This window comes from Tursiops truncatus, chromosome 19, assembly GCF_011762595.2.
Source record: "Tursiops truncatus isolate mTurTru1 chromosome 19, mTurTru1.mat.Y, whole genome shotgun sequence".
Lineage (NCBI taxonomy): Eukaryota > Metazoa > Chordata > Mammalia > Artiodactyla > Delphinidae > Tursiops > Tursiops truncatus.
The window spans coordinates 43539574-43564654 of NC_047052.1; the positions used below are offsets into that span (position 1 = coordinate 43539574).

The 25081-nt window shown below is 38.3% G+C and overlaps 2 protein-coding genes across 13 annotated transcripts in view; one reads left to right on the forward strand and one right to left on the reverse strand.

Annotated features, from left to right (window-relative positions):
* The window catches only part of LOC101324695 (zinc finger protein 529), a 149742-nt gene that overhangs the window by 22079 nt on the left and 102582 nt on the right, over nt 1–25081 (forward strand). Inside the window, exon 5 of one of the 3 annotated variants that reach the window (XM_019941178.3) lies at nt 1834–3855. The exons of the other annotated variants lie outside the window; for them this stretch is intronic. Within the exon in view, the coding sequence (XP_019796737.1) occupies nt 1834–3542 (1709 nt within the window). The 3' untranslated portion in view covers nt 3543–3855. Of the gene's footprint in view, nt 1–1833; nt 3856–25081 lie in introns of those variants that run through there. 3 annotated transcript variants of the gene reach the window in all.
* Nucleotides 17204–25081, reverse strand: part of ZNF382 (zinc finger protein 382) — a 44986-nt gene continuing 37108 nt past the window's right edge. For all 10 annotated transcript variants that reach the window (XM_019941204.3, XM_019941198.3, XM_019941202.3 and 7 more), the window contains exon 5: nt 17204–19319. In XM_019941204.3, the coding sequence (XP_019796763.1) occupies nt 17899–19319 (1421 nt within the window). In that variant the 3' untranslated portion in view covers nt 17204–17898. The remainder of the gene's footprint in view (nt 19320–25081) is intronic.

The following is a 25081-nucleotide window of genomic DNA, read 5'->3' on the forward strand; positions in this document are numbered from 1 at the left end:
TTGACAATTTCAGAGACATAAAGCAGATTGGTTGTTGCTGGGGGCAGGGCAGAGAGGAGAATAGAACATGATCATGGGTGTGAGGTTTCTTTCTGGCATGATGAAAATATTCTGGAATTAGGGATCGGATGGTTGCACAACAGTGGGAATGTACTATAAGTTACTGAATTGTATGCTTCAAAATGGTTAAAATGGTGGATTTTGTATGTATTTTATTGCCCCAAAAATTAATAAAAATGGACAAAACACCTGCATAGGCAATTTATTAAAGAAGATATCCAGTTGGCCAATAAACATATGGCAAAGTATTCAGCCTGCAAAATTACAAATTAAACCACAATCTAATATCACAACACATCTGCCAGGATGCTTAAAAGAAGATTGACAATTACAAGTGTTGCTGAGGATATGAAGAACAGGAACTCTTTTAGAGTGTGATGGAATTGTAAATTAGAAAACTGTTGCATAGTGTCAACTGAAGCTGAACAAATGCATATCATCTGATGCAGTAATTTCACACCTAGAAGAAAGGAGTCCTGTTTCCACCAAAAGAAATGTGCATGGATGTTGATAGCAGTACTAACCATAATAGCCAACAACTGGAAACAACCCAAATGATCATCATTAGGAAAATGGAAAAATAAATTGCGTTAGCATAGAATGCTTTATGTAGCTGTTGGTCTCAAACAGTTCAATGGAAGGCTGTATTAGTTTGGATATAGATTTGGCTGTATGTGACAGAGACCCCCAAATAATTGTAGTTTAAACTATTTAGAGGGTTAATTTTCTCTTTCATTAAAGTCCAGGCTGGAGTGGCAACTCTGTTCTGCAAAATCATCTGTGACAGACATGACATCAAATGCACATTGCAGCTGGCTTTGCTGAGGAATCAGAAGAATAACAGATATAGGGTGTGGGCAAGCTTACTCTTAAAGTTCTCAGGACTTCCCTGGTGGTGCAGTGGTTAAGAATCCACCTGCCGATGCAGGGTACACGGGTTCGATCCCTGGTCTGGGAAGATCCCACATGCCGCAGAGCAGCTAAGCCCGTGCACCACAGCTACTGAGCCTGCGCTCTAGAGCCCGCGAGCCACAACTGCTGAGCCCGCATTCCACAACTACTGAAGCCCACACACCTAGAGCCTGTGCTCTGCAACAAGAGAAGCCACCGAAATGAGAAGTCTGTGCACTGCAACAAAGAGTAGGCCCTGCTCACCACAACTAGAAAAAGCCCATGGCAGTAACGAAGACCAAGGCAGTCAAAAATAAATAAGTAAAATTTTTTAAAAATTAAAAAACTTCTCAGAAGCTACTACATAATACTTCTGCATTTCTTTTGGCAGAATCCAGTTACATGGCATATTCTGCTGCAAAGGGTCCTGGGAAGTGCAATGTTTATATTGGGCAGCCTGTTCTCAACTAAAAACCAAGGGTTCAATCAGTGTACAAAAGGGGAATAATAGATGTTTGGGGACAACTAGCAGATATCACATAATCCTTTGGCCTGGTGGAGAGTGTTAAAATATACAGACTCTCGTAGACTCTCGTAGACTCTGATTCAGGTGATCTAGAATGTTTTGTAAACATCCATAATTGCAACAAATTCCCAAGGCGATTCTGATGTGGATCAAAATTTCAGAACCACTGACTTGACTTGTTAATTAACTCCCTCACTTTTCTTTCATGAGCTTTCATTTCTTTGCATTCTCCTTACTCTATTTTCATTCAATTGCATGATGGTATTTATTTTCAATTCTCTCTCTTTTCTACCAGAGGTATTTCAATTCTCTTGTAACACAAAATTAGCAATTAAAATGTGTTTCTTATCTTTCAGACTTGGTGTCCAAGTGTGAGGCCAAGAAGTTATCTCCAAAAAGAAACATTTATGAGACAGAATCATCCCAATGGGCTATCATGGGACCATTTAAAAGCCATAGTCCTGAGAAATCCATTTTCAGAGATATTTGGGCATGCAAAAGTCAGTTTGAGAGACAACAGGGAAAACAGAAGGGCTATTTCAGGCAGTTTATTATCAACCATGAACGCATGCCCATTTTTAGCCAACATATTTTGTTCACTCAGGAATTTTATAATAGACAGAAAATCTTTGAATGTAAAGAATGTAGAAAAAACTTCAGTTACAATTTATTCTTTAGTCCTCACAAAACTCATTCTAAAGAAAAACTTTCTGAAGGTAAGGTATGTGCAGAAACTGTTGATACATCATACCTTACTAAACAACAGAGAATTCAAAATAGTAACAAGTGCAATGAATGTAAGGAATGTTGGAAGTCCTTTATTCATTGCTCACAACTTAAACAACATTTGAGAATTCATAAAGGTGAAAAACACTATGAATGTAAAGAATGTGGCAAGGCCTTTTATTATGGCTCAGAACTTATTCTACATCAGAGAATTCACACTGGTGAGAAACCCAATGAATGTAAGGAATGTGGGAAGGCCTTTATGCAGCTATCACAATTTACTCAACATCAGAGACTTCATACTGGTGAAAAACCCTATGAATATAAGCAATGTGGGAAGGCTTTTATTTGTGGCTTTCAATTTACTGAACATCTGCACCTCCATACTGGTGAGAAACCCTTTGAATATAAAGAATGTGGAAAGACTTTCAGGCATCAATCATCCCCTACCATAAGTCAGAGACTTCATAGTCATGAGAAACCCTATGAGTGTAAAGAATGTGGGAAGACCTTTAATTATGGCTCAGAACTTATTCTACATCAGAGAATTCACACTGGTGAGAAACCTTATGAATGTAAGGAATGTGGGAAGGCATTTAGGCAGCGATCACAGCTTACTCAACATCAGAGACTTCATACTGGTGAAAAACCCTATGAATGTAAGCAATGTGGGAAGGCTTTTATTCGTGGCTTTCAACTTACTGAACATCTGCGACTCCATACTGGTGAGAAACCCTATGAATGTAAAGAATGTGGAAAGACTTTCAGACATCGATCACACCTTACAATACACCAGAGAATTCACACTGGTGAGAAACCCTATGAATGTAGAGAATGTGGAAAGGCCTTTAGCTATCACTCAAGCTTCTCTCACCATCAGAAAATTCATTCCGGAAACAAACCTTATGAATGTAGTGAATGTGGGAAGGCCTTTTGTGATGGCTTACAACTTACTGTACATCGGAGGATTCATACTGGTGAGAAACCCTATGAGTGTAAGGAATGTGGGAAGGCTTTTAGGCAGTGCTCACACCTCAAAAGACATCAGAGGATTCACACTGGTGAGAAACCTCATGAATGTATATGTGGTAAGGCCTTTAGACTTCATTCACACCTTATTCAACATCAGAGAATTCATACTGGTGAGAAGCCGTTTGAATGTAAGGAATGTGGAAAGACCTTTAGCTATCATTCAAGCTTCTCACACCATCAGAGAATTCATTCTGGGAAGAAACCATATGAATGTGGGAAGGCCATTAACCATGGCTTACAATTTAATGTACATCAGACACTTCATACTGTTGAGACTTCAGTAAGTTTTCCTCTCTCCCCATCCTAGTCTAGTATCATGAAATTATTTTGGGGGATACACTTTTTTCTTCTTTAAGGAAAATGTTGGTAAAATACTGGGTTTCATTAATATTAATTTATTTTAGTAATCTTTGAACTCTTTTTTTTTTCAAGTGGGAAAATGGAAAAGTTATTAAAAGGAAAAAATTGCTCTGGTATCAGTGCTATTTCTGAATTACTGTAATGATCAATACTGGAAATAAATTTTATAAAACTATTTGTTTTCACTGAAACCAGTGAAGTGGGGCAGAAATAAAATGAAAACAATTTCTTCCCCTCCCACAAATCCCTGAAATAACCAATATGTATGTGTGTTGCTTCTTTCTTCGTGCTCGAACATATCTGCACATATGAAGGCTTTATTGCATGTCTGTGAAAGGATTTACCCCCTATAGTGACATATTTCGTGGCATTTTGCCCTTTACACTTAAATAATCATGGACATTTTCCCAGGCCAATACTGTAAATCTGACTCATTCTTTCTAAAGTTTCAGAATATTTCTACTATGGGATGTATGCCAGTATTTTGAGCCATTCCCTACTGTAGACATTCAAATTGTTTCTACTTCTTTTTCACCAGAAATGATCGTGCAATAAACATTCTTAGATTGTCATTCTTATGTTTCTATTGGTAGATTCCCAACCATGAAAGTGTGTGTCTGTTCTGTTGTTACATTAATTTTGTAGTTTAAAAAAATGGGAAATAAAAGCAGATACTATAAAAGTTCAAAAATTACCCAAAATAACGTGAAAATAAAATCTTCCCTAATATCTAGTCCTATAACCATCTGCTTTCCCTACACAGGGGTAACTATAGCTGTCACTTCTTTTGTATTCTTCCAGGAATTAAATTTTAAAAATTCTTTGGACAAAAGTGGATTAATCATAATCCATGATTCATGATGTTCTAATCAGTCCACATTTTAGCCTACTTTTATTTAATTTTAATGTATTAGAGGGATTTATAAATACTGTACCAACTATTTACTGCCTTTCTGCTCCAAATTCTTCATTGCCTGCTCTGCAATATTGGAACTCTTCTCTCTTGTTTATAACATTATTTATTTGAGTCCTATCTTTTTATTTATTTATTTTTTTGCGGTATGCGGGCCTCTCATTGTTGTGGCCTCTCCCGTTGCGGAGCACAGGCTCAGTGGCTAAGGCTCACAGGCCCAGCCGCTCCGCAGCATGTGGGATCTTCCCGGACCTGGGCACGAACCCGTGTCCCCTGCATCAGCAGGCGGACACTCAACCACTGCGCCACCAGGGAAGCCCTATCTTTCTTTTTTTACTTGATTAGACTAGCTAAAAGTTTTTCAACTTCATCTTTTCAAAGGAAAAGTTTTATTGATCTTTTCTATTGTCTTTCTAGTCTTTGTGTCATTTATATCTGCTCTAATGTTATGTTTTTTCCACCTGCAGATTTTGGCCTTCATTCTTCTTTTTTCTAGTTTCTTAAGGCATTAAGTTAGGTAGTTTACTTAAGATCTTTCTTTTTTTAAAAAAAATATAGGCTTTTATCTCTATAAACTTCCCTCTTGAAACTGCATTTGCTTTAGCCCATCTGCTTTTGTATGTTTTGCTTCTATTTTCATTTTTCTCAAGATACTTTTTGATTTCCCTTTTGATTTCTGATCCATTGCTTGTTAAAGAGTGTGTTTAATTTTCATGTATTTGTGAATTTTCCAATTTTCCTCCTGTTAATGATTTTTATTTTCATAATATTGTGGTCAAAAGGATACTTGATATGATTTCAGTCTTCTTAAATGTGTTAAGACTTGTGCCATAACATATGATCTATTCTGGAGAATGTTCCGTGTGTGCTTGAGAAAAAATATGTATTCTGCTGCTGTTGGATGGAATGTTCTATGTATGTCCATTATATTCATTTGTTCTGTAGTGTTTTCTGTCTGGATGAACTATCCATTGTTGATAATGGGGTATTGAAGTTCCCTACTAATACTGTGTTACTGTTTATTTCTCCGTTCAGTTCTGTTAATATTTGCCTTATATATTTAAGTGCCCAGATGTTTGGTGCATATATATTTACAATTATTATATCTTCTTTATGAATTGGCCACATCATAATAGTGACCTTTTTTATTCTCTGTGACAGATTCCAACTGAAAGTCTATTTTGTCTGATATAAGTATAGCCATCCCAGCTCTCTTTTGGTTACCATTTGCATAGGATATCTCTTTCCATCCTTTCATTTTCAGCCTTTGGATATCCTTAAAGTGAGTCTCTTGTTGGTAGCAAAAAGTTGGATCTCTTTTTCAATCCCTTCAACTACACTACTGATTGATTCAGCTACTCTACTATCTTTGGATTAAATAATTTATTTCATTTACATTTAAAGTAATTATTGATAGGTAAGGTCTTTTTATTGACATTTTGTTCATTGTTTTCGTTTTTTGTGTGTCCCTTTTTTCCTTTCTTTGCTATCTTCCTTTATAATTTGATGCTTTTTTTTTAAACATCTTTATTGTGGTATAATTGCTTTACAATGGTGTGCCAGCCTCTGCTTTACAACAAAGTGAATCAGTCACACACAAACACATGTTCCCATATGTCCTCCCTCCTGCGTCTCCCTCCCTCCCACCCTCCCCATCCCACCCCTCCAGGCTGTCACAAAGCAACAAGCCAATATCCCTGTGCCATGCGGCTGCTTCCCACTAGCTATCTACCTTACTACGTTTGTTAGTGTGTACATGTCCATGACCCTCTCTCGCCCTGTCACAGCTCACCCTTCCTCCTCCCCATAACCTCAAGTCCGCTCTCTAGGAGGTCTGCACCTCTATTCCTGCCTTACCCCTAGGTTCCTCATGACATCCTTTTTTTCTTAAATTCCATATATATGTGTTAGCATACGGTATTTGTCTTTTTCTTTCTGACTTACTTCACTCTGTATGACAGACTCTAGGTCTATCCACCTCATTACAAATAGCTCAATTTCGTTTCTTTTTATGGCTGAATAATATTCCATTGTATATATGTGCCACATCTTCTTTATCGATTCATCCGATGACGGGCACTTAGGTTGTTTCCATCTCCGGGCTATTGTAAATAGAGCTGCAGTGAACATTTTGGTACATGACTCTTTTTGAATTTTGGTTTTCTCAGGGTATATGCCCGGTAGTGGGATTGCTGGGTCATATGGTAGTTCTATTTTTAGTTTTTTAAGGAACCTCCATACTGTTCTCCATAGTGGCTGAACCAATTCACATTCCCACCAGCAGTGCAAGAGTGTTCCCTTTTCTCCACACCCTCTCCAGCATTTATTGTTTCTAGATTTTTTGATGATGGCCATTCTGACTGGTGTGAGATGATATCTCATTGTAGTTTTGATTTGCATTTCTCTAATGATTAATGATGTTGAGCATTCTTTCATGTGTTTGTTGTCAGTCTGTATATCTTCTTTGGAGAAATGTCTATTTAGGTCTTCTGCCCATTTTTGGATTGGGTTGTTTGTTTTTTTGTTATTGAGCTGCATGAGCTGCTTGTAAATTTTGGAGATTAATCCTTTGTCAGTTGCTTCATTTGCAAATATTTTCTCCCATTCTCAGGGTTGTCTTTTGGTCTTGTTTATGGTTTCCTTTGCTGTGCAAAAGCTTTGAAGTTTCATTAGGTCCCATTTGTTTATTTTTGTTTTTATTTCCATTACTCTAGGAGGTGGGTCAGAAAGGATCTTGCTGTGATTTATGTCATAGAGTGTTCTGCCTATGTTTTCCTCTAAGAGTTTGATAGTTTCTGGCCTTACATTTAGGTCTTTAATCCATTTTGAGCTTATTTTTGTGTATGGTGTTAGGGAGTGATCTAATCTCATACTTTTACATGTACCTGTCCAGTTTTCCCAGCACCACTTATTGAAGAGGCTGTCCTTTCTCCACTGTACATTCCTGCCACCTTTATCAAAGATAAGGTGTCCATATGTGCGTGGGTTTATCTCTGGGCTTTCTATCCTGTTCCATTGATCTATCTTTCTGTTTTTGTGCCAGTACCATACTGTCTTGATAACTGTAGCTTTGTAGTATAGTCTGAAGTCAGGGAGCCTGATTCTTCCAGTTCCTTTTTTCGTTCTCAAGATTGCTTTGGCTATTCGGGGTCTTTTGTGTTTCCATACAAATTGCAAAATTTTTTGTTCTAGTTCTGTGAAAAATGCCAGTGGTAGTTTGATAGGGATTGCATTGAATCTATAGATTGCTTTGGGTAGTAGAGTCATTTTCACAATGTTGATTCTTCCAATCTAAGAACATGGTATATCTCTCCATCTATTTGTATCATCTTTATTTCTTTCATCAGTGTCTTATAATTTTCTGCATACAGGTCTTTTGTCTCCTTAGGTAGGTTTATTCCTAGGTATTTTATTCTTTTTGTTGCAATGGTAAATGGGAGTGTTTTCTTAATTTCACTTTCAGATTTTTCATGATTAGTGTATAGGAATACAAGAGATTTCTGTGCATTAATTTTGTATCCTGCTACTTTACCAAATTCATTGATTAGTTCTAGTAGTTTTCTGGTAGCATCTTTAGGATTCTCTATGTATAGTATCATGTCATCTGCAAACAGTGACAGCTTTACTTCTTTTCCAATTTGGATTACTTTTATTTCTTTTTCTTCTCTGATTGCTGTGGCTAAAACTATGTTGAATAAGAGTGGTGAGAGTGGGCAACCTTGTCTTTTTCCTGATCTTAGTGGAAATGGTTTCAGTTTTTCACCATTGAGGATGCTGTTGGCTGTGGGTTTGTCATATATGGCTTTTATTATGTTGAGAAAATTTCCCTCTGTGCCTACTTTCTGCAGGGTTTTTATCATAAATGGGTGTTGAATTTTGTCGAAAGCTTTCTCTGCATATATTCAGATGATCATATGGTTGTTCTCCTTCAACTTGTTAATATGGTGTATCACGTTGATTGATTTGCGTATATTGAAGAATCCTTACATTCCTGGAATAAACCCCATTTGATCATAGTGTATGGTCTGTTTAATGTGCTGTTGGATTCTGTTTGCTAGTATTTTGTTGAGGATTTTTGCATCTATGTTCATCAGTGATATTGGCCTGTAGTTTTCTTTCTTTGTGACATGTTTGTCTGGTTTTGGTATCAGAGTGATGGTGGCCTCGTAGAATGAGTTTGGGAGTGTTCCTCCCTCTGCTATATTTTGGAAGAGTTTGAGAGGATAGGTGTTAGCTCTTCTCTAAATGTTTGATAGAATTCACCTGTGAAGCCATCTGGTCCTGGGCTTTTGTTTGTTGGAAGATTTTTCATCACAGCTTCAATTTCAGTACTTGTGATTGGTCTGTTCATATTTTCTATTTCTTCCTGGTTCAGTCTCGGAAGTTGTGCATTTCTAAGAATTTCTTCCAGGTTGTCCATTTTACTGGCATATAGTTGCTTGTAATAATCTCTCATGATCCTTTGTATTTCTGCAGTGTCAGTTGTTATTTCTCCTTTTTCATTTCTAATTCTATTGATTTGAGTCTTCTCCCTTTTTTTCTTGATATGTCTGGCTAATTGTTTGTCAATTTTGTTTATCTTCTCAAAGAACCAGCTTTTAGTTTTATTGATCTTTGCTATCATTTCCTTCATTACTCTTTCATTTACTTCTTTCTTTTTTACATCTTTATTGGAGTATCATTGCTTTACAATGGTGTGTTAGTTTCTGCTTTATAACAAACTGAATCAGTTATACATATACATATGTTCCCATATCTCTTCCCTCTTGCGTCTCCCTCCCTCCCACCCTCCCTATCCTACCTCTCTAGGTGGTCACAAAGCACGGAGCTGATCTCTCTGTGCTATGTGGTTGCTTCCCACTAGCTATCTATTTTACGTTTGATAGTGTATATATGTCCATGCCACTCTCTCACTTTGTCACAGCTTACCCTTCCCCCTCCCCATATCCTCAAGTCCATTCTCTAGTAGGTCTGTGTCTTTATTCCTGTTTTACCCCTAGGTTCTTCATGATATTTTTTTTTTCTTAGATTCCATATATGTGTGTTAGCATACGGTATTTGTCTTTCTCTTTCTGACTTACTTCACTCTGTATGACAGACTCTAGGTCCATCCACCTCACTACAAATAACTCAATTTCGTTTCTTTTTATGGATGAGTAATATTCCATTGTATATATGTGCCACATCTTCTTTATCCATTCATCCTATGATGGACCCTTAGGTTGCTTCCATCTCCTTATCTGATCTTTATGATTTCTTTCCTTCTGCTAACTTTGGATTTTTTTTCTTCTTTCTCTAATTGCTTTAGGTGTAAGGTTAGGTTGTTTATTTGAGATGTTTCTTGTTTCTTAAGATAGGCTTGTATAGGTGTAAACTTCCCTCTTAGAACTGCTTTTGCTGCATCCCATAGGTTTTGGGTCGTTGTGTTTTCATTGTCATTTGTTTCTAGGTATTTTTTGATTTCCTCTTTGATTTCTTCAGTGATCTCTTGGTTATTAAGTAGTGTGTTGTTTAGCCTCCATGTATTTGTATTTCTTACAGATTTTTTCCTGTAATTGATATCTAGTCTCATACCATTGTGGTCGGAAAAGGTACTTGATATGATTTCAGCTTTCTTAAATTTACCAAGGTTTGATTTGTGATGCAAGATATGATCTATGCTGTAGTATGTTCCATGAGCACTTGAGAAGAATGTGTATTCTGTTGTTTTTGGATGGAATGTCCTATAAATATCAATTAAGTCCATCTTGTTTAATGTATCAGTTAAAGCTTGTGTTTCCTTATTTATTTTCATTTTGGATGATCTGTCCATTAGTAAAAGTGGGGTGTTAAAGTCCCCTACTATGATTGTGTTACTGTCAATTCCCCCTTTTATGGCTGTTAGTATTTGCCTTATGTATTGAGGTGCTCCTATGTTGGGTGCATAAATATTTACAATTGTTATATCTTCTTCTTGGATCGATCCCTTGATCATTATGTAGTGTCCTTCTTTGTCTCTTGTAATAGTCTTTATTTTAAAGTCTATTTTGTCTGATATGAGAATTGCTACTCCAGCTTTCTTTTGATTTCCATTTGCATGGAATATCTTTTTCCATCCCCTCACTTTCAGTTTGTATGTGTCCCTAGGTCTGAAGTGGGTCTCTTGTAGACAGCATATATATGGGTCTTGTTTTTGTATCCATTCAGCCAGTCTATGTCTTTTTTTTTTTTTTTTTTTTGGCAGTACACGGGCCTCTCACTGTTGCGGCCTCTCCATTTGTGGAGCACAGGCTCCAGACGCGCAGGCTCAGCGGCCATGGCTCACGGGCCCAGCCGCTCCGTGGCATATGGGATCCTCCCAGACTGGGGCACAAACCCGTGTCCCCTGCATCGGCAGGCGGACTCTCAACCACTGCGCCACGAGGGAAGCCCCAGTCTATGTCTTTTGGTTGGAGTATTTAATCCATTTACATTTAAGGTAATTATCAATATGTATGTTCCTATTCCCATTTTCTTAATTGTTTTGGGTTTATTCTTGTAGGTCTTTTCCTTCTCTTGTGTTTCCTGCCTAGAGAAGTTCCTTTAGCATTTGTTGTAAAGCTGGTTTGGTGGTGCTGAATTCTCTTAGCGTTTGCTTATCTGTAATGCTTTTAATTTCTCCGTCAAATCTGAATGAGATCTTTGCTGGGTAGAGTAATCTTGGTTGTAGGTTTTTCTCTTTCATCACTTTAAATATGTCCTGGGTAGAGTAATCTTGGTTGTAGATTTTTCTCTTTCATCACTTTAAATATGTCCTGGGTAGAGGAATCTTGGTTGTAGGTTTTTCTCTTTCATCACTTTAAATATGTCCTGCCACTCCCTTCTGGCTTGCAGAGTTTCTGCTGAAAGATCAGTTGTTAACCTTATGGGGATTCCCTTATGTGTTACTTATTGTTTTTCCATTGCTGCTTTTAATATTTGTTCTTTGTATTTAATTTTTGATAGTTTGAGTAATGTGTGTCTTGGTGTGTTTCTCCTTGGATTTTTCCTGTATGGGACTCTCTGTGCTTCCTGGACTTGATTAACTATTTCCTTTCCCATATTAGGGAAGTTTTCAACTATAATCTCTTCAAATATTTTCTCAGTCCCTTTCTTTTTCTCTTCTTCTTCTGGGACCCCTATAATTCGAATGTTGGTGCATTTAATGTTGTCCCAGAGGTCTCTGAGACTGTCCTCAATTCTTTTCATTCTTTTTTCTTTACTCTGCTCTGCAGTAGTTATTTCCTCTATTTTATCTTCCAGGTCACTTATCCGTTTTTCTGCTTCAGTTATTCTGCTATTGATCCCTTCTAGAGAATTTTTATTTTCATGTATTGTGCTGTTCGTCTCTGTTTGTTTGTTCTTTAGTTCTTCTAGGTCCTTGTTAAACATTTCTTGTATTTTCTCCATTCTATATCCAAGAGTTTGGATCATCTTTACTGTCATTACTCTGAATTCTTTTTCAGGTAGATTGCCTATTTCCTCTTCATTTGTTAGGTCTGGTGGGTTTTTGCCTTGCTCCTTCATCTGCTGTGTGTTTCTCTGTCTTCTCATTTTGCTTATCTTACTGTGTTTGGGGTCTCCTTTTTGCAGGCTGCAGGTTCGTAGTTCCTGTTGTTTTTGGTGTCTTTCCCCAGTGGCTAAGGTTGGTTCAGTGGGTTGTGTAGGCTTCCTGGTGGAGGGGACTAGTGCCTGTGTTCTGGTGGATGAGGCTGGATCTTGTCTTTCTGGTGGGCAGGTCCATGTCTGGTGGTGTGTTTTGGGGTGTCTGTGGCCTTATTATGATTTTAGGCAGCCTCCGTGCTAATGGATAGGGTTGTGTTCCTGTCTTGCTAGTTGTTTGGCATAGGTTGTCCCGCACTGTAGCTTGCTGGTCGTTGAGTGGAGCTGGGTCTTGGCGTTGAGATGGAGATCTCTGGGAGATTTTCTCTGTTTGATATTACTTGGAGCTAGGAGGTCTCTTGTGGACCAGTGTCCTGAACTTGGCTCTCCCACTTCAGTGGCACAGCCCTGACACCTGGCTGGAGCACCAAGAGCCTGTCCTCCACATGGCTCAGAATAAAAGGGAGAAAAGAAAGAAAAAAAGAAGAATATAAAATAAAATAAAATAAAATAAATTTATTAAAATAAAAATAATTAAGAAAAAAATTTTAAGTATTAAAAAAATGAAAAAAGAAAATAATGGACAGACAGAACCCTAGGACAAATGGTAAAAGCAAAGCTATACAGACAAAATCACACACAGAAGCATAAAAATACACACTCACAAAAAGAGAAAAAAGGAAAAAAATATATATAGTTCCTCCCAAAGTCCACCTCGTTAATTTGGGATGATTCGTTGTCTATTCACGTATTCCACAGATGCAGGGTACATCAAGTTGATTGTGGAGATTTAATCTGCTGCTCCTGAGTCTGTTGGGAGAGACTTCCCTTTCTCTTCTTTGTTTGCACAGCTCCCAGTGTTTCAGCTTTGGATTTGGACCCGCCTTTGCGTGTAGGTTGCCTGAGGCCGTCTGTTCTTCTCTCAGAAAGGACGGGGTTAAAGAAGAAGCTGCTTCGGGGGCTCTGGCTCACTCAGGCTGGGGGGAGGGAGGGGTACGGATGCGGGGCATGCCTACAGTGGCATAGGCTGGCATGATGTTGCACCAGCCTGAGGTGTGCCGTGCATTTTCCCAGGGAAGTTGTCCCTGGATCACGGGACCCTGGCAGTGGCGGGCTGCACGGGCTCCCAGGAGGGGTGGTGTGGATAGTGACCTGTGCTTGCACACAGGCTTCTTGGTGGCTGCAGCAGCAGCCTTAGCGTCTCACGCCCATCTCTGTGGTCCACGCTGATAGCCGCAGCTCACGCCTGTCTCTGGAGCTCCTTTAAGCGGCACTCTTAATGCCCTCTCCTCGTGCACTAGGAAACAAAGAGGCAAGAAAAAGTCTCTTGTCTCTTCGGCAGCTCCAGACTTTTTCCCAGACTCCCCCCGACTAGCTGTGGCACACTAGCTCCCTTCATGCTGTGTTCACACAGCCAACCCCAGTCCTCTCCCTGGGATCCAACCGAAGCCCGAGCCTCAGTTCCCAGGCCCCACCCGTCCCAGCAGGTGAGCAGACAAGCCTCTCGGGCAGGTGAATGCTGGTCGGCAGCGATCCTCTGTGCGGGAATCTCTCTGCTTTGCCCGCCACACCCCTGTTGCTGTGCTCTCGTCAGTGACTCTGAAGCTCCCCCGCTCCGCCACCCGCAGTCTCCGCCCGCAAAGGGGCTTCTAGTGTGTGGAAACCTTTCCTCCTTCACAGCTCCCTCCCACTGGTGCAGGTCCCATCCCTATTCTTTGTCTCTGTTTTTTCTTTTTTCTTTTACCCTACCCAGCTACGTGGGGAGTTTCTTGCCTTTTGGGAGGTCTGAGGTCTTCTGCCAGGGTTCAGTAGGTGTTCTGTAGGAGTTGTTCCACATGTATATGTATTTCTGATGTATTTGTGGGGAGGAAGTGTCTTACTCTTCCGCCATCTTGAAGCTTCTCCCAGTATGTAACTTTTTGAGACTAGTTTTATCCATGATGTTGCATGTGTCAATGGTTCATTATTTTTATTGTTGAGTAATATTCCATTTTATGGATGTACCATGGTGTATCCATTTATCCATTGAAAAACATTTGGATTGTTTCCAGTTTTTAGTGATTATAAATAATAATACTATAGACATTCATGAATAGGTTTTTGTGTGAACATAAGTTTTCATTTCTCTAGGCTAAATATAAGTGGGATTGCTAGGTCACATGGGAAGTGTATGTTTAACTTTTTAAGAATGACCAAATTGTTTTCCATAGTGGTTTTACCACTTTGCATTCCCATTAGCAGTGTATGAGAGTTCCATTTGTTTCACATCCTCTTCACTGCTTGGTACTGTCACACATCTATGATTCTGAGAAGCCCCAGTTTATAGAGACCAGTGTTGATATCTGTGTTTTGGCTGTTGTATATTACTTATAAGGCAGGGCATGACAAGTCTGGCACTATTTCTGGACCACAAATTAAGTGAAGATATTCAAGTATTACCTGGCAAAAATGTTTCAGGTTTGAGATGCACTATGCACAATATGATACTGGGGACACAAGAAGTGAGGCGACATGCTTATTTGCATGCACAGATTATCAGAAAATACATAGGAGTTGTAGGAACCATGTTTATAGGATGGAATTGATTTATAGTTGGACTGGAAAATCTCTAACATTATCTCCATGATGCTTGAATGTCTGATGTTGACTTTGATTGAGATAAGGGCAGAGGGATATATAAGGTGCTGTTTAAAGTTGAAAACTTCCTCAGAGACAGCCCAGAGTCGATTTGTTTACTCACAAAAACGATTAGATAACCCGGCTTGACTGTGTGACCAGTGAACAGAGGGGCATAAAAGCCCTTGTGGGGAACTTCTGCCTTGAGCTCTCCCAGAGCCAAGATTCACACAGATCTTAGTGGTTCAGTCAGGAGGTAAGAGTGCAGTCTCTGTGTGAATAAGGACACTGGGGAGCTTGCAACTGGACTCCCCCCAACCAAATGCTTGCCTACCCTTTCTCTTGGTAAGCTGCATCCTTTGCTTTTATTATTTATTTATTGTTTTGCGGTACGTGGGCCTCTCACTGTTGTGGCCTCTCCCATTGCAGAGCACAGGCTCCGGATGTACAGGCTCAGCGGCCATGGCTCATGGGCCTGGCCGCTTCACGGCATGTGGTATCTTCCCGGACCGGGGCACGAACCCGCGTCCCCTGTATCGGCAGGCGGACTCTCAACCATTGCGCCACCAGGGAAGCCCCATCCTTTGCTTTTAAAGGAAAGCATTACATGTATATACTCTGTGGAGTTTTGTTAGTTCTTTTGAACTGACGAAATCTTTGCCCATGTTAATTCTCTTGTGTCCTATGACCTTGCAGTTATGTCTACAAAATATGAATTTTCAAATTAATTTCTATCTTGTTGTATATATTTAGGAATAAGTGGACTTGGATTCCAAAACCATGTCCACTCCTCAGAGCTGCACAAACTTCACTGACCAAAAGATCAGTTAGATGAAAATCCTCATTTCATATATTTATCAATTCATAAAATAAGGACCCATAAAAATTAAAGAAAAAGAACATTTTCAACTTCTTCAAAATAAATCTTAACACAGGAGTCTGGAATATAGCCCAATCCTGTTTCATACCAAAATAAATCTATTGGACCTAATTTTCCTGAACGTTTGTTAGAAAGCAAAACTTCACTTAGGCTTTCTTCAAGGCATTCAAAGGTACCTCCTACAAGGATATGGCTGTACTTATGTCCATTGGATTCTATATCTTGATTTCTATCTTCACCTTAGTTCATGAAATGACTCTGCACAGGATCTTTCAAAGATAGACTTACTTCTCTCTGCACTGTCCACAGCTGGTATTTTGGGGCTATTTTAATTTTTTTCACAAAATTGGGAAGTATACATTTGCATTGGTAATCAAGTTGATGAGTGTAACTTACTACCAGAACAGGAGAAAAAAAAAAAAGATAAGGATGAAAAAAAGATATGTATATGGACTCCTCACTGAATTGTTATTTAGATATGTAATTGTAAACAAAAATTACAGTCCAAACTTCAACTGTATTTCAGGGACAGTTTTTGCTCATGCCTTGATCACCTCATAGTCACCACACTTTTGCTCATTGACCCTGGAATCCAAATATTCTTACCTTCATTTTTATAATACAGATACAAAGAGATTATTTTCCCCTTCTTTTAATCCATCAAATTTAATTTTAAAATGTGACCATTTAATTTTGAGGGTCAGAAATTTGAGGCAGCCTCAGCTGAGCAGTTCCTGCTTGGGAAGAGGGGAGTGGATCTCTCATGTGGTTCCAGTTGGATGTCAGAGCAGCTACAGTCATCTAAAGACTTGACTTGCCCCAGATGGCCCATTCATATAGTTGGCAGATGATACTGGATAACGGCTTGGTGCTTAGCTGGGGCTATTGACTAGGGTGCCTACGCATAGGCTCTCTAGCATCATGATCTCGGTATGGTTGGACTTCTTTCATGGAAACAGCTTTCCCCAGAGTTAAGAGTTGAAGCCTCATCTGTTCCCTTGTCAACCTTCCTTTCTTTAGTATGAATTCTTTGCTGTTGTATAGAGTGAGTTATAACTAATCATTCTTACAGTCATTTCATTTGAAGTGTTCCCATCCATTGTGAATTCCCTGGTGTTGTAAGGATTTGAGCTATGGCTATAAGCTTTTCCATATTTATCATTTTTATATGACCAGTAAGATAGTATTTTATCCAGTTAGAATTCTCTAATGTTGAGCAAGGAAGATACTAGATGCCTCCCTTTCTCTAGTATGACTTTGATTTCAAATAGGCATTCTTATGGGTAAAGGCAGTCTCACATTTATTACATGTGTCTGGTATTTAGGATTTGAGCTGTGGCTAAAAGCCTTTGGACATGCATTATATTTGGATTCCCAGTTTTCACAACATTCATAGAGTTTCCCTGTAGTATGAATTCTTGGTTTGAACCATCACCATATTGATACTATTTACAGCTGTCTTCCTTCAGAGTGAATTACCTCATGTTATGAAAGTTATGAGTCATTTGATAGTATCAACATACATATACCCCAGGACCCAGCAATTCCACTCCTAAGTATATACATGAGAGAAATGAATATATGTACACCAAAATATAAATACATTCAACAAGCATTATTTATTATGACCCTAAGCTGTAAACAATAAAAAATAGTCCATAAACAGTAGATTGGATAAATTGAAATATAATCATATAATGGAATTTTATACAGAATGAAAATAAATAAGCTTCTGCCACATGCACTAATGATGAGTTTTAAAGACAGAGTGATGGATGAAACAAGCCATATATGAAAGAATACATGTATAATTTATATAAAGGTTTATTATATGCAAAAACTATAACGTTAGAAGTTAGAACTGTGGTTAACTCTGAGGAGGTAACAAATTTTATACCACATTTGCAATGAGAAATACAGTCACACAACCTTTCTTTTAAAGCAGTTCTGTTCACAGTGTGGTCCATGGACCACTGCCAGGCAGCCTACTGTTTATTACTGGGTCACAACAAGGTATATATTAAAATTTAAAATAAGCAATTTAAAATGTTTGTAGCAATTTGATAGAGGAATTTATGTCTGGTGAATCTAATAAAAATTTTAAGCTTGTATTTTCAATGACTTTTATCATTTAATTTGTCCAGTAATTCCTTTTGTGTGTTTTATAGGCTAGCAAATAGTAGGTAAATATGTGGTACAGTACCTTAAACTGTTTAATATTATTACACTTGCAAGCAACATCATGTACAGGGTTTACTATGACTTTAAAAGTTTTCACCAAAAAAGTCACAGATTTTAGTGAATTCCCATGGTTTCTATCTTGTGAGTTTTCTGATGGACAACGAGGTTTGACTTACAACTGAAGAACTTTCCACATTCTTTACATTCATATGGTTTCTCTCCTGTGTGAGTTTTCTGATGGCGAATGAGGTTTGATTTCCTACTAAAGGCTTTCCCACACTGAGGACATCCATTGGATTTCTCTCCTGTATGTATTCTCTGATGAACAGTGAGGATTGCCTTCTGGCGGAAGGACTTCCCACATTCATTACAAATATAGGGTTTTTCTCCTGTGTGAATTCTTTGATGGAGAGTGAGGGTTGTCTTTTGGCAGAAGGACTTCCCACATTCATTGCAAATATAGGGTTTCTCTCCTGTGTGAGTTCTCTGATGTACAGTGAGGGTTGTCTTCTGGATAAATGCCTTCCCACATTCATTACATTGATATGGTTTCTCTCCTGTGTGTGTTCTCTGATGATCAATGAGGTATGACTTCTTTCTAAAAGCACTTCCACATTGAGTACATTCATAGGCCTTCTCTCCTGTATGTGTTTTGTGATGTCTAGTAAGGGTTGCCTTCTGGCGGAAGGACTTCCCACAATCCATACAAATGTAGGGTTTCCCCTCTATATGTGTTTTCTCGTGAAGAGTGAGGGCTGTCTTTTGACGGAAGGCTTTTCCACATTGACTACAAACATAAGGTTTCTCACCTGTGTGGATTCGCTGATGTTCAATGAGATATGACTTCCTTCTAAAGCTATTCCCACAGTAAGGACAATGAAAGGGTTTATCTTCTATTTGAGATCTCTGATGCATGATAAAAATGGACTTCCTACAGAGGAACTTCCCATATTTGCTGTATGCGTGGGCCTTCTTCTCCATATTTTGTTGGTGAACATTGAGATTTGACTTTTCGATGAAGCCTGTTCCATCTTTATTGTATTCAAAGGGTCTTTCTCCTCTGTGAGCTCTAGTATGTGTAAATAACATTCCTTTTATAAGGAAGGATTTTTCACATTCATTATGTTCAAATGATTGCTCTGGAGTTTGAACCTTCTGTTGTTGAATAAGCTCTTGTTTACCACTCAGACTCCGCTCTGTTTGTTTATAGAGATTCACTGCAGTATGAATTTTCTCATGTTCAGTATTAAGGAGTGATTTCTCCCATCCATTACTCTCACCAAACTTCTCTCTTACAGGACTTATATTTCTAATGACTAATTCTGAAATATTTTTAAAAATCTTTCCATCAGGTTTATATTCATGTAGTGTTGTTTTTGAAATAATACGGTTCTTGACAACAGTAAATGTTTTCCCCAAAATATTAGTTCTCTCCTTCATTAGCCTTTTGTGGTTGATGGATACAACTGATCTAGAATGCCTGTCTTGGTATTCTTTGAACTTCACTAAAACATCTTCAGCTTTCCAATCTTCTTCTAGAAAAAATACAATTAACACCAGTAAGTCTTCACATAAACGTTATGGATAAGATATATATACAAACAACCCATGGGGGGACTGTCTATCTCACTACTGTAGTCTACAGAAAGGCCAAAATAAATTACCTCTTGGAGGGAAAATGTATATAACATTAAAATGAGGAAAAATTGCCATAAGTAAATAACACATATCTTTGGGATGTTGTAAGTATAAGCTACATTGAGCAGGTGTAATAAACACAAGGGCAAGTAAGCAGAAGATAAAGGATGGTGAAAGTGGGATTGCTCTTGGAATGGGCAGATTCAGAGATAATGGAGGGAGTCTATCAAGGGTACTAAACAGTAAGCAATGAAAATGTTCAGGTGAAGATGAAAGACTATATATTTATTCCCTAATGACTAAATAAGTGTTATAAAATACTTCCATGTGTTTCTTCCTCAATTGTATTTAGCCCACCCATAGCAAATGAACTTTCTCAGGACTCATTTCCTAGTGCAAACAGACACACTAGTCTATTGTCTAGACCCTAACTCTGCATATCACTGTAATTTTTTTCTCTTGAAAGGGAAGAATTGAGAAAACATAATTCCATTAGGAATTGTGAAATAAACCAGAGGACAAAGTATATCTGCAACATGAATATAATCCCTGTTATGTTCTGACTGCTGCTACCATCAATGTATTCTTCCAGAAATGATCAATAACTAAATTCTCTTGACCGTCAATTACAACTTTTCCTCCTTTCAATTTGTTAAATTACTTTTTCAGTTTTAGGGAAGGATGGGTTCAAGTTTTCCTCCCAGTGGAGTAACATACCTTAACTCTGCTATTTCCTATTGGGGCTGTGAAAGATTGAATTCTTCAGTGTATATGTACAGCACTGATTGGCCTTAAAAACTATATCTTACTACTGTTGCCTTACCACCTCCCATATCTGGCGGGGCAATTTTAAAGATGGATTCATCTTACTCACGACTTGCATCTTATTTAAAACAGCCCTTTTATCCCATCAAACTAGACATCGAAAGGTAAACAGGTAATACTGTATATGTATTTATAAAATGGAATACTTCAGTGAAATTTATACAATGGAATACCATTCAGCAATAAAAAGGAAAAAGCCTACTGATACATAATGACAAAAGGGATGAATCTCAAACATTTTTCAGATTTAAAGCTTTACACAAAAGAGTACACGTCGTACAATTCCATTTATTTGTAGTTCTAGGACACACAAAACTAATCTGTATCAATAATTGTAATTATACTGCCTTCCTGAGAATTCAACCACCTGCAGGGATATGCTACAATCCAATTTATCCAAAAGCCTTCACATATTCTTTCTACCCTTCAATGTCTATTTTGTCTGAAATTAGTATATAATTATAGTCTGGACCATCCATTTCAAGCAATCTTTCAACAACCTGCTATTTTCATATAAAATTATACGTAAAATGCTCAATTTGATAATAATGCCTTCCCAACTAACACTTATGCTCTTGGACATCAACATTTTTTGACTATCTTTTCCGAAACCTTCTGAGTATACATTAACACACTTATCAGTGGTAAAGAGATATGATCTTGACATGTATATCTAAAAGGAACTTACCATTAAATGATTTTTGAATGGATGAGAAAGATGTTTTCTTTGCATGCTACCACAGGCCATCAATCAAGTAACTATTGAATATCTAGCCTCTGCTACAAGCCACAGTAAGGAAAAGTAAAAGAGAGGACCTTATTTTGAGGGAACTGTTAATCAGATGGGAAGAGAGGCCTCAGATAAAACAATGTTGAATCAGGTAGGAAATTACTAGATCATATCAGAGGATTTGTCTCTTTGCATGTTTATAGACACTAAGTATAATGTGAATGCAGAAAAAAAGGAACTGACATGCTTTGGAGTCATCAAGGAACATTTCATGGGGAAGTGAAATTTGATCTTTTAATCAAAGGATATGTAGTATTGTGTGGTAAAGAATATATAATCTTGCCCAAAGAGAAGTCTGACATTTGCCTTTGGATTCTGGGAGGTAATCTCTAAGTCCTTGGAATGTCATGCCTGAGAGGAGTATTAATTGCCTGGGAGCCTTTGGCCAACCAGGAAGTAACAATGTGATTTGGGGGGGGTGGTCTTTGAGTCACACCAACAATGTGATTGAGAGCAGGGGGCTTTGGGTCACAGAATATTAGCTCAGTCTCTTAAGGGGCTAGAAACTTAGGTCAGCCACATGGGCAGTGAAGCATGCCTATGTGATGGAGCCCTAATATAAGCTTTGGATAATAGCCTTGGGTGAATCTTCCCTGGCTGGCAGTATTCTATATGTATTGTCACAGGGAAGTAATTCTGTCCGTGACTCCAGAGAGAGGACTACTAGAAGCTCTGTGTTTGGTACTTTCCTGGACTCTGCCTTATGTGCTTCTCCCCTTGGCTAATTTTAATCTGTATTCTTCTCTTACAAACCATAACTGTGAGTATTATAGCTTTCAGTAAGTTTTGTAAGTCCTTATAGAAAACTATTGATCCTAACAGTAGTCATGGGGACCCTTGAACTTACAGTTGGTATCAGAAGTGAGGGTGGCCTTGTGTGTACTACTGTACTCTCTTACTTTGTAGTTGGCTAACTTTGCAAGTATCCCTATGGTTATATGGCAGCTCTCACATAATGAAAGGTCCGGTTGTGAAGAATAAAATCAATTCTATTGAGTACATTTGGGAGACTCGAACAGACGTTAGCAGGAATTCTTCGTCAAAAAGAGAAATACACGTGGAATGACAAGATGGGATATTATTGTGTCAGCCCTTGAAATAGAAGGGATTTAAATTTCATATAATAAGTGATATCTTTTTTGCATATTGACTGAAAGAAAACTGAAAGAACTGGAAAATAAATCATGGCAAATTCAAATAGTAATTACAGCAGCCCACACCTGAAATAACATGAAATAACATGGCTCTCACTTTTGAAGATGTCAGTGGCAAACGAGAATATGAGAGGATGTAAGAATATTTCATGGAGTGAAATAAAACACAAATTGTGGAGAGATAATTTTTAAAATATTGCAGAGATGATGGAATCAACCTGATGTTACAAGAAACTGACTACAGGAACAAAGGAAATACAAAGATAAGATAAAGTTAATGACTATTATTTCTGAAATATCAATAACCAAAAGGATGAGACAAGTGACCCTATATTGCGGTAGGCAGATTAAAATATACCAGTAGAGGGCTTCCCTGGTGGCGCAGTTTTTGAGAGTCTGCCTGCTGATGCAGGGGACATGGGTTCATGGCCCGGTCCTGGAAGATCCCACATGCCGCGGAGCGGCTAGGCGTGTAAGCCATGGCCGCTGAGCCTGTGCGTCCGGAGCCTGTGCTCCGCAATGGGAGAGGCCGCAACAGTGAGAGGCCCGTGTACTGCAAAAAAAAAAAAAAAAAAAAGAAAGAAAGAAAAAAAGAAAAACCAAATATATATATATATACCAGTAGAGTACAAGTGGGAGAAATGGGCTGAAAATGGCTATTTGAAAGCCATTCACATAAAATAAGGAAATCACAACTTGAGAATGGATCAGATTATTACAGTTTACATGGCTTTTATAAAGACAAGAACTGAGGATGAAGAAAGATTCTTTAAGGATACCGATGAGAGCCTACTGAAATAAAATCCATTTATTCAACAAATATTTATTTTTTCAGAGGGAAGAAAAGCAACCAAGATGAAAAAGGCACTCAGGAACGTAGGATAAGTTTTTCACCCAAATCAAGGTGGGTACGTATCAGGAATCTGAGCACTATGTTATGAAACACGGAGATTTATTGGGAAGAAATTTACTGAAAGAAGTGATACTGAAATTATCACTTTAGTCCAAGGCATATGGATTTTGAAATCCGACAGTTGGTCTCACAGTGAGAATGGGATGTGAGACTGAGTGCAGAAAACAAGTAGAAGAGGAAAGGAAATGAAAACTAAGAGGAAGATTAATATTATCAATGATTACCCTTTTATATTTTGGATAGATTTAAGAATGCATATAAATAGGAGACTATAATAAAAGAAGAAAGATAAAGAGCTGAAATGTTAAAGAAAGAGATGAAAAGCAAGAAGAAAGGCCTAAACTAACAGTTTCCAAGAGACCCTTATGGGAGGTGCAATAAGTCAAAAATATTTTTGTTAGTAATAACACTTCAGGGGGACTTCCCTGGTGGTCCAGTGGTTAGGACTTCAACTTCCAGTGCAGGGGGTGCAGGTTTAATACCTGGTCGGGGAGCTAAGATCCCACATGTCTTGTGGCCAAAAAACCAAAATATAACACAGAAGCAATATTGTAACAAATTCAATAAAGACTTTAAAAATGGTCCACATCAAAAAATCTTTAAAAAAAAAAGATAATAATAACACTTCATTGGGGCTTCCCTGGCTGTCCAGTGGTTAAGACTCCGTGCTCCCAATGCAGGCGGCACGGGTTCAATCCCTGGTCAGGGAATTAAGATCCCGTATGCCGCATAGTGCTGTCAAAATAATAATAAAAATAACAACACTTCATTATTAACAAAAATAATAGTATTTTAAACTGTGTTCTTATTTGCATTAGTGGGGCAAAAGCACTGGTGAGTGTCTCATGAAATTTTAATTTATAGAGGTGACTGAGTGATGACACAGGGAGGCTAATGCTATTAAAAGAAAATTTTTTATTACTTACCTTTCCTGAGAGGAGGGGCCATGCCATGCCATGCAGGGTTACATGGGGAAGCACCAGCTTTGGTCAGGAGGCAGAAAGAAGCAAGGGGAAAGTGTAGGCCAGAGCCTTTACTCGGGCTTGCTTGCATGGGAAAGGCAAGGCAGGGCAGGGGAAACAGCTTAGGATTGGCTAGTTTGAAGAGTGTTGGCAGGTTATGGGTTATAGGGGAGCTCTCCAGTTGTCTGGTACCTGGTCCTGGGTGATTTAGGGCAGGGTAAATATTGGCTTGGTGTCTGTGAGTTAGATAAAGGAGGTGGTTGAGGATATGGAGTGGGGATTGGTTGATTTGTATATGAAAGATGGGCTCACCAACAAGTTGTTTGTTTACTATCTCTAGAAATTGGCTAGCTCTGGGAAGGGTAATCTCTCTTCAGCCAGTAGGGCTCCCCAAAGATGTCAAAACATAAAATATAGAAAATTTAAAAATGATTGATACGGTGGGTAAAATGCTGGCACATTAACATGTATCAAAGCACTGGCACCAATCTGTAATAGTAATCGCTGCATTTCTAACTACCACACACTCGCAGGAAAAAAGTTTCACTTAAGACTTTTTGATAGAGCAGAAAAAATTCATTAATTTTATTAGATCTCCACCCTTGAGTACATATATTTTCAATATTCTGTGTGATTGTTAAAGAATTATGCATACAGCACTTCTTTTGCATATCAGAGTACAGTTGATCTTTAAATAACATGGGGAGTTAGTGGTGCCAACCCTCTGCACAGTCAAAAATCTGCATATAACTTCCAGTTGGCCCTCAGTTCCTCCATATCCACAGTTCCACATCTGTGGCTTTAACCAACTGTGGATCGTGTAGTATTGTAATATTTGCTATTGAGAAAATTTGCATATAAGTGGACCTGCACAGTTCAAATGCATGTTGTTCAAGGGCCAATCATATAATGTATTTTGTGAGGAAAAGTGCTGGTGTAATTATGTGAGTTGAGAACTAAATATCTACATTTTGTGGAACAGCAGTTTTACTTGAAAAAACACTATTATTCAGAT